The sequence below is a fragment of the Ooceraea biroi genome, chromosome 11, assembly GCF_003672135.1.
Source record: "Ooceraea biroi isolate clonal line C1 chromosome 11, Obir_v5.4, whole genome shotgun sequence".
Classification (NCBI taxonomy): Eukaryota; Metazoa; Arthropoda; class Insecta; order Hymenoptera; family Formicidae; genus Ooceraea; species Ooceraea biroi.
Window position 1 is genome coordinate 1101357 of NC_039516.1, and position 17158 is coordinate 1118514.

Here is a 17158-nt window from a genome sequence, read left to right on the forward strand (position 1 = left end):
TCATTTTATTATTTCGTTTTGATATCTCTCTCTCTTGGAGTAGCGAGAAGAATCAAAGCTGAATGATGCTCAGAGTCAAAGTTATGCAGAGAGTAAACTGCCAACTTTTGACAACTTTACTTGTGACAATAAGAACGTAAGTTCATTAACATTCATAGTTTATTGAATAAAATATAAGAATAAACTTTATTTTTTATATTGAAGAAGTAGAAGATAGAAGTTGTTAGTGTAATCTTAAGATATTATTAGGTAGAAAGCTTCAAGGATAGGGACATAAGAAAGCTTTATTGACATATCAAGACTATACTTACGCCGATTTTGATACAAGAATAGATTATGAAGCTATCCAATGCCACTTTCACGTTTCGGTGAACTCAGCCAACGATTCTTCGCTAATCGGCGCGCATCGGCGAACCTAACTTAACCTAATAGCGCCACGAGAGCGCGTTTGGGTCGCGTCGAGAGGGGGCTTCGCTGGACCTTCCGCGGACCGTCAAGAACGAGTAGAGGCAAGCGGCCGAGGAGTTCAAATGTTATGTCGCGTGGATCATCTGCGCCTGGCCAGCGAGAAATCGGACAGATCCATTTCGCGTCTACCTGATCAGGCTGTTGTGCATTGAGTTGCGCGCGCGTTCCGTCACGGCGGACCTGCCGGTCATTCGTGCGCCGATGTGACGGTTTAACGGCGAAATCTGTTACGTTCCGGGCGGCGCGAACGCCGAGGAGATACATGTAATTTCACATGCGCGTGTTCCGTGCTCTGTAACGTGTTACTTGTCCCTCCTGTAACGTAACCTCTCGTTATATTTAGAATCTCGTAATATATTTAACAGACCCGAGCGCGTAAGCGCTGACCCGTGGCTCCTGCAAAGTCGCTTGGTTGATTAGGGATACCTCGCGAAATTTCATCAGGCTGCGCTCATTTGGAATCTTTACAGCGAAGCTGTGTTTTTTATTGCAGATGAAGCTACGTGGCTGGATGCTGGTGGACTGGTACTCTAACGAAACGGCATGCTTATAAGAGTCTGGCTGCGCACTGTTACATGGGATGAATGAGGAAGAACTGTTGAAACGGTCTGCCGCAGAGCGCGATAGGATTTTCAGCTGCTATGATCGCGGTAGGGAGGGTGCCGAGATTGATCCCTGGGAAGATCCTGCCTATGAGGTGTACCACACCACAGACAGATATGGATTTATACAGTACGTGCTGTGCTTGCATTTCAAACTGCAAGATTACATGTAGCGTCATCATGTACATATACGTCATAATACTCAACGATCTTGATTAATTGTCTCCCTCGTTGCAGCGATAAGAGATTACCACAGAAGCCGGATTCATACCAGATCAAATTGCACCATGTGGAGATGGAGAGACTGAAGAAATGGGAGAAGATGACGAAACAGTGGGATAGTGCCTCGACCAAGGAAAAACTGCGCCGTAGAATATACAAAGGAATCCCCAACAGGTTTCGCGGTCAAGTATGGACCCTGCTGTTAGGCATAAAAAATCTGAAGAAGGAGCAGGCGGGCAAGTACGAGGAGATGCTGCAGCTGGCCCGCCAATGGTCTACGGAGATACGACAGATCGATGCCGACGTTGCCAGACAATACAGAGATCACATTAACTATAGGTGTGTGATTACAGCTGAAATTGGAAATGACACAGAGCGTGCTTGGAGAGTTGTCCAAAGCATTGCTTCCAAAGGGAATGATACATGTCTCATATTGTCTTTCTAGGGAGAGGTATAGCATAAAACAAAAGTCCATGTTTTACGTACTGGCTGCCTACAGTATGTACAACATGGAGGTAGGATATTGCCAAGGAATGTCCGTGCTAGCTGGTCTGCTGTTACTTTACATGGACGAGGAAGACGCGTTCTGGGGCCTTTCTGTGTTGCTTGCGGATCAAAAATACAGCATGCATGGTTGGATTTCCTTCCGTATCAAAATAACTCCATTATATTAAGCTTTACGACCGACCTTACGTTCTTCCTAGAAAAGAACGTCAGCTGGTTAAGCTATCGTCCATAGGTTTGTGAATATGGATGAATAACAAGACTAAACGTACGATGATCGATATAAAAAAAATCTATTGATGCGCGTTCCTGCATAAATTTATCACGCAGTACGGAAAAAGCACAATGTAGTCGCTGAAATGTTAAGGGTCAAGCCAACCGTGTTTGCGAACTTGTGGACGACACTGACATCTATCGATATGTTGAAATGTTTATTATACTAATATGAAATGTAACATAAATATATGTATAACATTTTGTAGGTTTCTACGTCGATGGATTCCCGAAATTAAATCGCTTTATAGAGCACCATGACAAAATAATGAACAAATTTCTGCCGAAGTTGAAGCGAAAGATGGACAAGTGCGGCTGCGATTCCATACTTTACGCGTTGAAGTGGTTCTTCGTTGTTTTTCAAGAGAGAGTAAGTTATTCTTTTTTGATAAATATACATCTTTCAGGACATAGCATTATTTCTTTTTTTTATTTCTTCTGTCCTCGTTTTACATGGAATAAATTTTTCGAGACGCGTTTTCAATGTTCAACTCTTAATCCGCTCATTGTAGACCCCCGTCAGTCTCGGTCTTCGTATTTGGGACGTATTTCTGTTGGACGGCGATCGCATATTGCCAGCGATGGCGTACACCGTGATGAAGCTGCACAAACGTTACCTGTTGCCGATGGAGAGTCTCGATGAATTCTGCAATTATCTGCAGATTAAGCTGGAGAAAGACTTTTGCTTCGACGACGACGCCGTGGTCAGCACGATGGAGCGCAGCATGGAGGAGTTAAAGCGTGCCAAATTAGATTACCCGGGCCCTCCGTTGCCGCACGAACTACCTCGTTATCCGTTTGGCACTTTCAAGGAGCCGTCCTTTACCAGCAAGGTATTACTAAAATGTCTGCTTTGGGAAACATTTATCCGCAAAGAAATATCGAAAGGATCGTTCCAGCAATACGTTCTCGTTGAAGTCCATCTATCGTTAATTAAAGAACAAAATTTTACTATGCAGTTGCATTCTTGAAATCTGTTTGGCAGAGATTCCTTCTTTAAGCTTGTAAATCGAAAGTTATTCGTATCTTACTATCTTTTTTTTGAAACTTGGAATAATACAAGGCATATTGTATAATGCAGCTATTTTTGATACGCAATGTCATAAACGACTATATGCACAGGATCGAGTTAATCGAATAAGAGAAAGAATATCCAGGAAATGGATACTCTTCATTTTGTGCGACGTTGTGACAGCATATATATTTGTGTCATCAGGTTGGAAGACGAAGCGAGGAGTTTAGCGAGGCTCAGCATGTAATGCGAGAGTCCGTGGCGCAGCGCAGGGACATGGCACTGATCGACGATGGCAGAGAGAGCACAACACCCGTCGAGCCGACCAGTGGCCTTGGCGGTGAGTTTAGAGATAGCCGCGACACGTTGCACGATAATAGCACAGACAGTACCTCGCGTGTCGAACACAACAGTGATTCCGAGGACGAGAGCGACGCCGATTCGAACGTACGGATAACGGTTATCTGCAACACTAGACTGTAAGCGAACGGTGCTGTGCGTCGCGATAGACATCGCGGCGCGAATAATCTTGCTCAATGAGAGATTTAACGAAACGTCGGATATAATTTGTAGAAGCCTTTACCACGTTACGAGCGCACAGATACGTTTTTGTAAAGTAGTTGTATAGTCGTATCAAATGATTTATATATACAACAGTTACACCCTGCATAGGAATGCATGGAGATGCATCGGAAATATTAATAGGATATTTTTTTAGAATATTAAGCATATTCCTAATATATATTGGCATTAATCTGCGATCATGCTGTAGATTATGTGGCGACTTATATAATCCGGGCATTCCCCGAATGGCCTTAAGTGTTAATTTAATTAACTCTTTAATGTATCACGAATGCACTTTGGAGCTACTTCACTCGGATTGTCTACTAATGGGTTTTTTTTATAATTCATTATCTTTTCATATGTTTATATTTAATAAACGTGTCGAAATTAACCAAACCAGGTCTTACATGATTTAACACAACACACTTTATCCATGCATGTGAATCAAGAGATCCTCTGCATTTGTGTATTAACTGTGCTTTCATGTGAATAATTTGTCCTATTCACTTTTATTGTCCAACCTTACGCGCATGCACGATATCCTGATATATTCTAAGACTTAGAATCTAAGTAAATAATAAATCTATCATGTACAATCATTATGATTAAAGATTCAATCATAAATAATTATTTATCTTTAACTGACAATTTAAATACGGATTTTCAATTATTTTATCATTACAATTTTTCATTGCTTTATGTTTTTGCAAGACATCTGAAATTGCAGTACATTTAGTTATTAGAATATCTCTGTAACTAAACGCTACAGAAAAATCGTTCAAAGTATTTATTTAAAATATTATTTTGGTGTTCATAGAGATTGAATTATTCAAAGAATGGATATCTATGCGCATATTCATGCGCCGATTAAATCAATAAAATCGTTTTTTTTAACTAATAATTCTCTATCGGAGATATTGCATTTTTTGTAGCGTTGTACTTCAATTTTATAATTAAATATTAATATCTAATAAAGATCTTGTATTCGTAGGAAGCAAATTCTCCTTCGATCCGAGCCTCGAGGAAGGCACGTCTCCCAACGGCTCCCGTCGATCGTTGGCCGAGACATCGGTGACATCGACAGCCGATCTGTCGGTGTTCAGCTCGGCAACGCGTTCCCAGGCACTGGATAATAGTTTGGACACCCAGAGCAATATCTCAAACGCCAGTTCGGGCAGCGGCGGTTTGCCAACGCCGCGAGCGACACCGCATCAGCCCAGTCCGGACGTGGTGCGTATCTATGTACCGTACACGTCGCCTACGTCAGCCGCGGCTTCGTATAAAGACGACCTACCGCGGACTCTACCACGCTCCTTAGATACCAACAAGATTCGTATCCGCGTCGACCCGGATCAGACGCCCATCGTTGAGCACTTGAAACCGTTCTCCCTAGAGAGCCCGGAGCTAGAACTAGACTTGAAATAAAGTGAGTCAATTGAACAATATGCGTGCACAAAATATTGTTGGATGCGGATTGAGATACTATAAAGTTAAATAAATGTGATATGCGTAAACAGAGTGTCGTAGAAGTCGCATATTTCTAATGAAAAAGAATATAAAGAGATGAAATAGAGATAATTTCATAGTAATGTTATGGTTAATTGAATTTCAAGGATGATAACGAACCAGTAATTTATAATTTTCGTTCAGAAGACAGCTGAATTTATATTAAAAATTTTATTTTATTTTCAAAGAACAATCGGCAACTTTTAGCACACTCTGTATACGTATATAATACACATAAATGGACGCTCGTAAGAACAATGATAGATACAACAGCTAAATTTCGTGTTAAATTTCCCCTCTCCCTGAACACAGAAAAGAGGTTTCTTTATAGAAAGCGCGTCAATTGAAGAATTAAAATTTAGAAGTAGAAGAAAAATAAACATGATGTACCATTTTTAGAAAACGTAATCTTAAATACTAATTACAATATAATCTTTGATATACGTTATTCTTATAAATTGCATTTCAATTGAAAAGAAAAATTTTAAATCGTAAGAATTAATTAGATTTCACTTTTGAAAGATCTACAAGAATCACATAACTAATTACATTCCAATTTGTGACCTAAAAGTCCAAAAAGATCCAAGAAGAATCCACTTGTTTCCATTTAAAAAATTTTAAACAGAGCAGAATATTAACAAAATGTTTCAATCCAAGAAGATTAAAATAAACGAGACATTGTCGTTACGTTATGGCCTAATTACGTTTGTTCATTAATAAACTACACTGCATTGTTCGTTGTATAGTATCACACACTCGTATTTGTCACGCAGTCTTGCTTGCAGTCGACTTTTTTGATCCCTGTGAGAGAAGAGAACGCGTCTAATAATTATAGGATTTGCCGAGCCGAAATAGCGCTATTAATATTTCGGATTGCAATTAAGAGTTAAGATGCAGATCATGTTGTACATAAGCACACATGTACCTAGAGACAAATCCATTTTCTTAAACATAACTGTTGTAGAAAATTGAGTTCTGTTATCAAATCCGTCAGATAGAGATCCCGACAGTATAAATCTCGTTAAACTTTAATGTAATCGAATTTCGTAGCGTAATACATGAGAAAATGGATTTGTTTCTGGATATGACGCGTTTCGCCATTAGATATTCTGCTCAGGATACGTCGTGTTCCGTCTTGATTAGATTAAACCTAAGAAAAAGGTATTAATTAGACGCAGCTGATCAACGACGATTTATCTCCCGGGCAATTTTACTTAAGTTTAAGCTGAGAAACGAATTTATTGATTATGCCTGTTCCCTCGAAACAGGAAACTACTCTTGCTAATATATTAAGTATTATACTGCCTTAGTAACAATCAACTTGTCACTTTATCTTAAGTTTGTTCTTTAAGTTAAATTGTTCTCTCTCTCGTCTCTTCTTTTTATATTTCACGTACAGTGTAAGAAATATACTTTTGTACATATGCATAATATTTAAAAAGCAAAATGGAAAAAAAGAAATAAGGTTTTACGTCGAAAAGTGAAAGGAGTTCCTCAGATATAGCCGTTGAAAGCCTTCATTGTGGAATGTGAATATTGAACAGTTCTTTTCTTTCCCTGTGTTATGATGGTATTTGTATTATTATTTAACTGTGTGAAGCGTCGCACTTGGATGTGTGCTACTTGCTTTCGATTTCGCTAACATTCCCGAAACACGCGCAGTATTCCTCGATGTATATACATATGCAGATAGAGCCTAAAGTTATCCCCCGTACTCAGCATCTATTGTTACACCTAATAATAGTAGCATAAGAAGTGATGTTGATTGAATAGATATTAAATGTTGATTGTCCGGATCTTTATCGTGTTACGCAAGAACGAGATTAATAAGATTAAAAACAAGTGATTTACAGCCAGTTCCTCATCGATAATTTCTTTAGAACAGTTGTAACAACACGAACGGCCTTATACTTTTGATCAATACAGTTGAGGGAGAGTTTCAGAAATACAATACAGTAAGGAGGCGAATTGACAAATTTAAGATAAATATATAACGATTATACGTTTATTTCAAATTTATTCAGATAAGATTTCCGTTGTATTCATGAAATCTTTCGAGTCAGGTTGCTTAATAAAAACTGGGTTTTATTAACAGCATATTGCAATCTTAAATAATGATACTAATAATAATTATGACTATATTAATATAAAAATAGTGAAAGAGCGTTGAGCAGAATACATATAGCTGATCGGTGTTGCAACGCGTTCACATAAATCTGTTTAGAGAAAATCAAACTTGATATAATTTGACTAAATCTTCAAGACAAAATGTATTAAATAAGAGACTTTACAAGAGCATACTGAAATTGTTATGCGTTGATTGATTACGACAATGGGTTCTGACAATGCTAATAATGCCTATTACATCACAGTAGTTACCGATTTCGCTGTAAAAGTCGAATAATTCTCGAAAATATATATTTCATCGAGTAGAGTTGTATACATAAATTTGATAACTGATGTTAGCGTACTTTATCGGCTGGTCTCTGATATGTGCAACGATTATTCGCTTCGCGTGATCAAAGAGTAATTTAGTTCTTAAGACGCGATTCATCATGGCGAAACGATGACCAATTGTTACTGCATTTATCCGATCATGAACAAAATTAAATTCCTTAGGCATATAAATATGATAAAGTAATTTAACAAGCATAAGAAGAGTACAATTGTTTTATTACTAAACCGAAAGTGCGTAAGTCGTTATTTTATTCGAATCTAGAAATACTTCCCAACGTCGAGAGAGAGTCTCTGCTTCAATAGATTTAAGTGAGCGTCACGTATTAATTATGAATACAGCATGTTGGAATATTGTTGATATATTGATTTTTATATTTTACAGATTTGAAAGAATCAAGATCTTTTTGAATGCAGATTTCGAATGTGAAATTAACACTTTCTGATTGCTATATTGAGTAAATTTTGTTTAAATTTCGTCAACAAATCTATATGAATTTTTAATTAAATTGTTTTGTGGAAATTTAATCTTTCAGAATTTTTGGATGATGAGAACACTGAAAATAAATCGCTAACTAATGAGCAAGTCCCAGATTTGTAATTAAACATCAACAACAACATAGCATGCTGTGTATCTTCTGTTCATTATTCACATTCAGCTGGCCATCTCCATTGAGGCGAGCTATAGTTCAAACGTAACGCCTGAGGAAAGAGAAGCGTGTACAAACACCATTAAGATCGTACGTTTAGCGTGAGTTGATATTTTTTTTTATACGTGTACCACGACGGGAGACGTAGTTTAGAATCTCGCGCATTGTTTTTCTCCCGCTCTCCTTGTAGAACAGTATATAGAAAGACGTTAAGAATCCGACAAATGCAATACTCATTGAAATTTTATCGATTATCGACGCGAAGCGCAATGTAAGTCGATTAACTGTCAAAATAATAAAGTCTAATTGTCAATATGGTAAAAAATATATTTGCTTCTTCCAAGATATCTACTTTATTACACAACTATGCAGCAGTACTTCATGATTTATCCCAACATATCTATCTTTATTTTATACACATTATACAGCTTATTGATCCGATAGCGTGATATCAAGTTGAGAAATTGCGTTAATAAAATAATTTTAATTATTATTAAAAAATTATATTAAAGAATTATCCATGATTATTATTGGTTTTGCTCGGAAATATTTATAACAATATGGTAGTATCTTAATTGCAATTGCATTAATCGATTCTAAATAGTTTGCTTTTTTTCTGTGCACATGATTTCAAGTACAACATTGAAAAGACATAAAACTATCGCAAGAATCTGTTGTCTACATTAACAAAGACAAAAGTCTGACATATACGTTTTAAGATGACATTATAATTATTAAATTATTAGTTTTTAATATTTATATTTTTAATGTTAATTTGTGTGAATTTTTGTTATATAATAAAATTTTATTAAATAACAAAAATGAAATATCATATCTAACATTCTACATACAAACATATACATCTTGCATCATAAATTAAATCTCTTAATAACAACGCATAACGATACTGCCAATAACGTGATGTAGTAATTGTCTTAGATTAAAATTTACGTTTGGTTCACAGGTTTGTGCGACTCATCAGCAAGTCTTAACAGAAACAGTACGTGTGATAATTTTATATATATTTATTACAAATATACACTGAAATTTATTATTCTATTGAGTAGAACCTGATTTTAGAACACTAATGCACGTAACTCTTGTATGGTCTCCTATAAAAATTCATTGCCACCGAATGTCTTCCTCGAATTTTTTCGTTATGGCTATATGTATACTGTTTAAATAAAACGTTAGACATAGCTATTTAGTTGACAATCCTTTGACTTCTAACTCATTTGGCTTACTTGACTCATTAAAGACTGGGCTGATAAAAATTGTCACCCATAATCGGTATCAGCTTGCCGTTTAACAACATCTGCGGGCCCGTGTAGTAACGCCACAACAAGCTGCTGCCTCTCTTTAGTTGGTTGTGAGAAGATAGATGGGACCAACAGTGCATCCAGTTTTTGTAAATTGGCATGTGTGGAGGTAAACCGGCTACCAATCTGTGATTGCGAACAATATCCGTGAAAATATTAAATTTTCTTCCGTAAAATACTAAAGGATACTCTTACTCTGCTATATCTTCGAACTGTTAGAATTGCTTATTTCTTATTTCTATTCTTTATGAAATTTGATTTCTATAATGAGATGCAAAAGAATAAGAGACAAGTTCTAATGAAAGTAATCAATATAATTTTTTACTTACCCACAATCGTTTACGATCATGCAGTGCGACACAACCAGGAAAGGATACATAACAGTAGTAGCGACGAACTACAAATATATCATTTTTAAAATTAAAAATGTTTTTCAAAATTGAATTATATTTTTAAATATAATTTTAATAAAACTATATTTTTAAAAATTATATGTAAAATTGTGCATATAATGTGTGTGTGTCTCTCTCTCTCTTTATATATATAATCTATTAAAAATAATAGAGACAATTCAGAATACACTATATCGCAACAATCTGTTAATATATTTACTTACTTTCATGGTTGATGCAGTGTACGTCTTCATTGCTGGCTCCTGTATGATATAAGTATTTATGGCATATGTGGAGATACCAGCTAGCACTATAACCGCTGCACTTCCTATAAGACGCGGTATTAATCCTGCATAATATCCTAGAATTCCATTCTCCTTATAGATTTCCAGAATCGAGCTGAATACACCACTATAAAGCATAAAAATATAATTACCATCAATTTGTTATAATAAGAAATGAAATGCCTAGAGAAAAATGAAGTATTATTAAAATATTTGCTTAGATTTTTCTTTGGTCTCAATTCTAGATTGAAATTTATTTAATTAAAACAGAAATTTACTCTTTCTCTTTTGAACATCCTAAATTAACACCAAATTATGTATTTGTTCATACCTATATTTTGTTTCTCTGCCCACAAACTGTGCCATCATTCGTAACGAGACCACTTCCAAAGGATGGCTCATTACAATTGCAACTGCCCTACTGATTACATCTCGTATAATCTCATACATACATTTCTTACGCCTGCAAGTGCAAACAATTACATCATCATTCAATGTACTTCTCAATGAATTCCATTTTTGCATACGCTGTACTCTTTTTATTTTTCTTAATACACACCTCACGCTCTCATCCTCTTCGTCTTCGTTGTCGTTGTTCTGCACTGCATTTGTATTTGATTGTATGTATTCCAAAGTTTTATCGTATGCTATTGTGCTAACTGTGTAGGAGCACAGTTTTGGCACTAAGCCTCTGTAACAACCCGTGAAGCCGTCTATCCTCTTTATGTATTTAACTGTAAAATATTATCATTTTATGTAATACACATAATTAGATTTAATTTAGAATTAAATATTCCATTTTAATATTAATTAATTGCTTTAATAAAAAATTATTTAATTTTTTCTGTATTCTTAAAGTTGAACGTAACAAAATTTCTCAGACTTTAAGATAAAGCTTACTGTATGTGAAAGCATTGGGAAGTTTCAGTGCTGGTTTCCCAAACAATGTTACAGTTGGTTTCGGAGGAATAGGTTCATATCCAACCTGTAAATTTATAAAATAAATATATATAATTTAATCTTTCAATAATATAAGCTTTCTCAGCAAGTTATTTACGAAAAAACATATAGGAGAACTTAGTGATACACTGATCAATACTTTTACCTGTATCAAAACCTTTGCATACTCGATGGGATGCGAAACTACATTTATCAAAATACGGCTGGCTATATCGGACCACAAAACTTCTGTTTCTTTGGACGTAGGCATGCTTGATAAATTTCTAAGTCTCTTTTCTCGGTTTGCTGTGTGGAACAGGCATATCACATAAAATTCACAAGTCTGAGGTAATGTGAAGAAAAAAATGTATTAGCATCAAGACTGGAAAACTTGCCAGTTTTCATGGTTCAAGATCACAATTTTGTATCACTAGATTCCTTTCCTTCTGACCACCAAGTTTTCGCGAAATTCCTGTCTTCTTTCGTGAAGAGTAGCCGTCGAAGGGATTCAAAATTAATCGTGACCGGTCTCGTAACTGTTTTACGCTCCCATTTATCTTCAACTGATGCAATCGTCAAGTACCTCTCTCAGGACAACAGCATTATGTCGAGCGCTTTTATCAAGTGCTCGCAGATGCTCTTCGCACTTTGACGCACAATTCTGCAGTCTCAGAATCTGATGGTGAAGTGTCAAATCAAAATCGCCGACAGAGATACCACTTCGTTCTTATACGTGCCCGCTCCATTGGAAACGATACCCTAACGTAGTTACAGGCTGCTACCAACAATCGTAAATTGCATTTCAGAATATATGTATATATTTCAATTAAAAAAAATCAAATTTCAATCAATGTTCTTTAATAATTACAAAACTTCAAGCAAACCTTACGCTTAAGTATAGGCTTTAGATACTAATAAAGCTTTCTTATTGGCTAATAAATATCTCAAGAAGATCAGAATTTATGTATAAAGATTTTAGATCATATGATTTTACATATAAAGATCTTTGCTTTCTTATAATTTCTCCCTCTGTTTTATTAATTTAATTTCGCCCTTTTGCCTCTTCTTTTTCAAATAGTTATTATATACATATTCAATTTCTTTCAAATGCGTTATGCATGGCTAAAAAGTGCGGACTATAGTGTTTACATTTTAGGGTTAAATTATCCGCGAAGGTACAAGAAAGTAGAACGGATTCTAATCGTAGTCTGTTCGTTTTACCTGCGCATGTTGATGTCGTCGTTTCTAACCTCTTGGCTCTCTCTTGGACCGAATTGTGACGGATTTTGATCAATTACGGTGAAAAGGTAAATGCGTTTTCGTTTCTGCCTTCTTCTCCTTACGATTCGAAACAGAATCTTGGTCGGAAATGTCTTTTTACGCTGGTTTTATTCTACAGTCGGGATTTTATTTTAGAGAAGCTCGCGTCGATGGCTTTTATACGAATAATAAAAGGCTAATGAAAGAGAAACGACATGCAATTCATGCAACGATTGGCAGCAAATAATTTAGCTCGAAATTTATCTTCGATTTCGATTCGCATGTTGTGTGGATCGATGACATACGTTACATAACAATCGATGTAATTCTAACCTTTGAGCGCGCATAATTAATCAACCGATGCAGTTTTCGTAGAATGTAAAAGATTCGTTCTTTCATCTCGTTAATTGTTTAGCTTAGTTTGTTCATTCAGTGTTACTATTTTTATTCCTTGAGGTGGTAATCATCGAACTGTTTCACGATGCGTTCCATGCAACTTCTCTGGCATAATTGAGAAGTGTAATTTGATTTTTCGTTGACAGTTTTATGTAAGCGTAACGTGAGACCTTCAATGAATTTGTCATCTGCCTATTTACGGCGCTGACGAAAACGTTTTTCCGAATTTTTCAGTTTGATGGATTCTGCCAATACATTGACATACGTCACAAGGTTGATTAGACGCAACTTCGTCAGCGTGTTATTTCCCACGCTTACGGTAATTTCCATTTACGCAGATTTGAGGCGTACAGCTCGCTGGAAGCGTCAACTCGCTGAGGAGCAGAAACAATAAAAGCATGACGGGTCCATCGCATATGCACATTTGGAAAATGTATTGGACACTTATCTTCCCTATTTCGGGTTTCTTATTGGGACATAAAATAGACTTAATGGAAACTGAAAGGATGTCGATGTTCAGGGACAAATCAGCGCTATATGGCAGAGAGTTAAAGCCCGGGGAGCCACCTTCCTGGCCATACTAATCCTATGTTTATCTTTATTATATGCTGTGAAATTTTACGAATTGCAGAATCAATTAGTCCTGTGTAAGTTGACAAATAAACGTTTAAATTTACTGCAAAAGTTATAAGGTAACAAATCATTTCACCAATAGCAATGTAGTTTAGACATAATGTAATATATTTATTAACACTTTTATGTAATTTATTTGGTCATCAGCGTTGATAAAGTATAAGAAACTATAAATAGTACAATCTTGTATAGTGAAGTGGCAACAAGTATAGTATTACTGTAATGTTATTGAAATAGATTGGACATATATATTTAAAATTTGTACTGATTTTAAATTATTTTATATTAAGTATGGATTAAAATTGCTGTAAGCCCTATACATTTCTATCAACTTTAGATGCAACTAGCAGAGAACTCAGTTTTTAATTAACAAATTTTTGCTTTAGGTACTATTACTATCACTAACAGTAATGCTAACGAAATATAGTAAATATTTTGTTCTTTGAGGCCTTGCTGCTTTTTTCTGTAACATTATTGCACTTGAAGTTTTCCTTATTCTTAATCGACAAATTATATGCTTGGCGCTTCTTTTGTAACCACTCGTTCATTTCCTCGTTCCAGGAAATTGGTCTGTCTTTGGAAGCACCTGAGACTGATTTGCGGTGGCCGGGTTTATTATTAGCTTCCAAATTCTGTTTCGAGAATAACATCTCGTCGCTCTTGGAATTATGTTCCAGTTTGCTCTGTGAATTCTCTGACGCACGATCCACAAGTCCGTAATTCTGGAATCGCGTATCCCTGTCTTGCGAGACGCAAATGTTTTCGCTTAGCTTCCGAAGTACTTTGTCCTCCTCGATAGCATATTCAGGCCTCCCCTCGATATTGAGCGCCATTTGTGACTTCAGCTTAGGTCGCCGCTCGCTTGCCGATCTTGTAAACGCGTACGGCTTCTTGAAAACCTCCGGATTGAACCGTTCCGACGTACGTACGAAGGACGCGTCTCCAATGTCGGCTGACAGTGTTGAGTCCAGGTCATTGTAGCTTATCTTGGGCTTCTCTTTGTACCGCATGCTACTGTATGAATTGATATTAGTGCTAATCGACGAAGCCAGATGCCTCGATGATGCGTGGCTCTTTGTATGTGTTAGATTCGTCTTTTTATTGAATTCCTTGTCCTTCGCGTACTCGTCACAACTTTTGTTGCTAAACTCGTCCAGTGATTTGCACTCTATAATTCGTGCCGTTCTCTCCAATCTCTTCTGCACGGTCTCGATGTCCTTCTGGTGCTTCAGTTGTTGCTCCACCTGCCTCAACTTTCCCCTGAGGACTCTCTCCGCGATCCTGAGCTCCCTCTCCTTCTTGAACACCTCTCTCTCTCGATTCTGTAGACGTATTTCCCTCTCCGTCAGGCTGATCTCTTGTTGCCGCAGGATTTCTATCTTTTGCAGCCAGTTATCCTTGAAAACCTCCTCGCTGACTTCCTCAGGTGACGGAATCGACGCTGTGCAACCGTTCTGATATCCATGATAGCAGAAATCGTTCAGCTTGATCTCGGAGCCTTCGCTTCTCTCGTCGATGGACATCAGGCTATTAACCCTTTTGAATTGTTTCACAGGATACAGCGTGTCTTGTTCTCCAATCGATATTTTAAACTCCGTTCTTTGTGTTTTAATACGGCCATCACAGTGATAAAAATCTTCGTCGTTGTAGCACCGTTTATCGTTGTCGTCGTCATTATCGGATTGTGTATCGAGTACAATGTCACTTTCATTCGTCGCATCTTTCACTTTTACACCAATTAATTTGCTGCTCTTCGCGAGACACTTTCTGACTTCTATACGTTCACCTGACTCTTCATTTTGCACATTATTTTCGCACGTTTTGTCATTTGATTGGATATTTAATTGATTTGCTATTTTGACGTCATCGATTCTATTAGAGATAACTTCTGCCGGTAATTTATTTACATGAGGCACAATGTACGTCTCAACTCTATATACAACTGATTTCGCTGACATGTTGATGCAAGAATGATACGAAGACGTTGTTTGAGGAATTCGATAATTCCAAGGATGCCAACGAGAGCATTATCATGTCGTTCCTGTGGACAAATAAAATATTATATAGTCATAAATCACATGAATGTCAGTATATTATATTTGTGTGCACATAAATAAAAATTACAGTGATATATATAAATTTAGATTAATAACTGAAAATTATAAATTATTTATCCCAAACATTCATTCATTGTTAGTATACAAATGTATTCTGTACTTTAAATAATTTCTTCTTAAATGATTTATATTATAGTTAAGTCATACATTATTCTTCTTTCTTTCAGAAAATTTGTAATTTTAGAGCTAGAAGGATTCAAAGTTCAAGTTGTGAATTAAGTTATTTATTGATTTATTTAGTTATTTATTTATTAATTAATATTTATTTATTATATTTTGATTATTATTACGTGCCAAAAAAATATGAAGCACTATCGTATTCCTTAACGTAACTCTCACAGAGTGTATAAACGGCGTCTGCGTTCAAACTGAGTTTCAGCTAACGTTCGGTTGGAGGGATACTACAGCCAGCAGGTACCCAGATCTTTCTCGTCTTATAGGGATCATTCTGTTGTATCTGAGAGCTGATTTGCTCATTCCATTTCAATTCTGTGTTGAGCTATAGCTTGTACAACGCAGGTAGTTTCTTGGCATTTTACCTTCGTCACACGTAACATGTGTTTGTGTATTTTCGTCGTTCATTTTGAATGGATGACCATCAACAATGAAAAATAACTGGAACCGTAATAAAATAGTAAGGTCATTATAATTTCAATAGAACATAAATTACTAAAAAGGAGAAAACTTCTTCAATATTCGAAGAAATTGAACGAAATTAAGGAACTATTTATTTATAAAAATATAAATTTACAGAAATTATTAAAAATTTGAAATAAAAATGATAGAGTAAAATAATTAATCATGTATATTATGATTATTTATTTTTATTAAAGTATAATTATATTTGTAATTTTTTTATGTACAATTTGAGTTTTGTTTAATTTAAAAAACATTAAAAAGATTTCTTATATAATGGTAATATTTAATTATACACATATAGATATAATACACATACACGCACGCGCGCGACGCACGCACATGCATACATCACACACTCACGCCGCGACGCGCACACACTCCTACACAACAACTTTTTTATAAAATATTTCAAAATGTAATATTTTATTTCACCGAAGAGAAACAGAAATGGCCCTCTCTGATTTCGTCGAATTTAACATATAGTAATCTCTCTTCTTCCTTCATTCATGTTAAAATAATGAATTAGGAGGTATGTTGCATCACCTGTATACTACGCTGTATATTGCTAGTCGAGTGTTTTTTATTTACTTTTTTCTTTTTAATCTACATGGATACGTAACACAATAATTCGCTTTAATGCAAATTAAAAAAGAAAAAAACATTCCAATTAGCAAGTAGTCGAACGCTTTATCAGCTATACTACGCCGATTACTTGCAACTCGCTTTTTACAAATAGATACATATAGATGGTATACATTTTTAAATGCGTTTTTCTCGCGAATGTTTGAGAATTGAGTCGATTTTATAGTATAGTATAGTATAGTAGAATTTGTAAAAGGGTAAGGCTTTTATACATTATTAAATTTAAAATCGAAGAGGGCTCTCTCTGATATTCCTCCGTAAGCAGCATAGTTATGTTTAATT

The 17158-nt window shown here is 35.9% G+C and overlaps 4 protein-coding genes across 7 annotated transcripts; 2 read left to right on the plus strand and 2 right to left on the minus strand.

The window, feature by feature from the left end:
* Nucleotides 1-515: 515 nt before the first annotated feature.
* LOC105274571 (USP6 N-terminal-like protein) lies at nt 516-7004 on the plus strand. Of its 3 annotated transcripts, none has more exons than XM_011330815.2 (8): nt 516-785; nt 962-1200; nt 1308-1631; nt 1738-1925; nt 2279-2439; nt 2582-2902; nt 3286-3421; nt 4637-5070. In XM_011330815.2, the coding sequence occupies exons 2-8, from the start codon at nt 1049-1051 to the stop codon at nt 5068-5070; spliced, it is 1716 nt and encodes a 571-aa protein (XP_011329117.1). In that variant the 5' UTR covers nt 516-785; nt 962-1048. The 3 variants fall into 3 exon arrangements, with proteins under 3 accessions (XP_011329117.1, XP_011329116.1, XP_019890121.1); XM_011330814.2 differs by having other exon boundaries at nt 516-732; XM_020034562.2 differs by lacking the exon at nt 516-785 and having other exon boundaries at nt 1049-1200; nt 4637-7004.
* A 1640-nt stretch (nt 7005-8644) lies between these two features.
* LOC105274569 (mitochondrial carrier homolog 2) lies at nt 8645-11905 on the minus strand. 2 transcript variants are annotated; one of them, XM_026973642.1, is made up of 9 exons: nt 11585-11905; nt 11356-11495; nt 11151-11235; nt 10810-10984; nt 10582-10713; nt 10191-10377; nt 9904-9971; nt 9500-9700; nt 8645-9429 (listed from the first exon to the last, which is right to left on the minus strand). In XM_026973642.1, exons 1-8 carry the CDS (start codon nt 11592-11594, stop codon nt 9508-9510), a joined length of 990 nt encoding a protein of 329 aa, XP_026829443.1. In that variant the 5' UTR covers nt 11595-11905; the 3' UTR covers nt 8645-9429; nt 9500-9507. The 2 variants fall into 2 exon arrangements, with proteins under 2 accessions (XP_026829443.1, XP_026829442.1); XM_026973641.1 differs by having other exon boundaries at nt 8645-9700; nt 11585-11903.
* Nucleotides 11906-12354: 449 nt separating this feature from the next.
* Nucleotides 12355-13525, plus strand: LOC105274570 (NADH dehydrogenase [ubiquinone] 1 beta subcomplex subunit 1). Its single transcript, XM_011330813.3, has 2 exons — nt 12355-12496; nt 13184-13525. Exon 2 carries the CDS (start codon nt 13244-13246, stop codon nt 13427-13429), a length of 186 nt encoding a protein of 61 aa, XP_011329115.1. The 5' UTR covers nt 12355-12496; nt 13184-13243; the 3' UTR covers nt 13430-13525.
* A 42-nt stretch (nt 13526-13567) lies between these two features.
* On the minus strand, nt 13568-16271 carry LOC113562903. Its single transcript, XM_026973640.1, has 2 exons — nt 15890-16271; nt 13568-15519 (listed from the first exon to the last, which is right to left on the minus strand). The coding sequence occupies exon 2, from the start codon at nt 15434-15436 to the stop codon at nt 13892-13894; it is 1545 nt and encodes a 514-aa protein (XP_026829441.1). The 5' UTR covers nt 15437-15519; nt 15890-16271; the 3' UTR covers nt 13568-13891.
* Nucleotides 16272-17158: the final 887 nt, after the last annotated feature.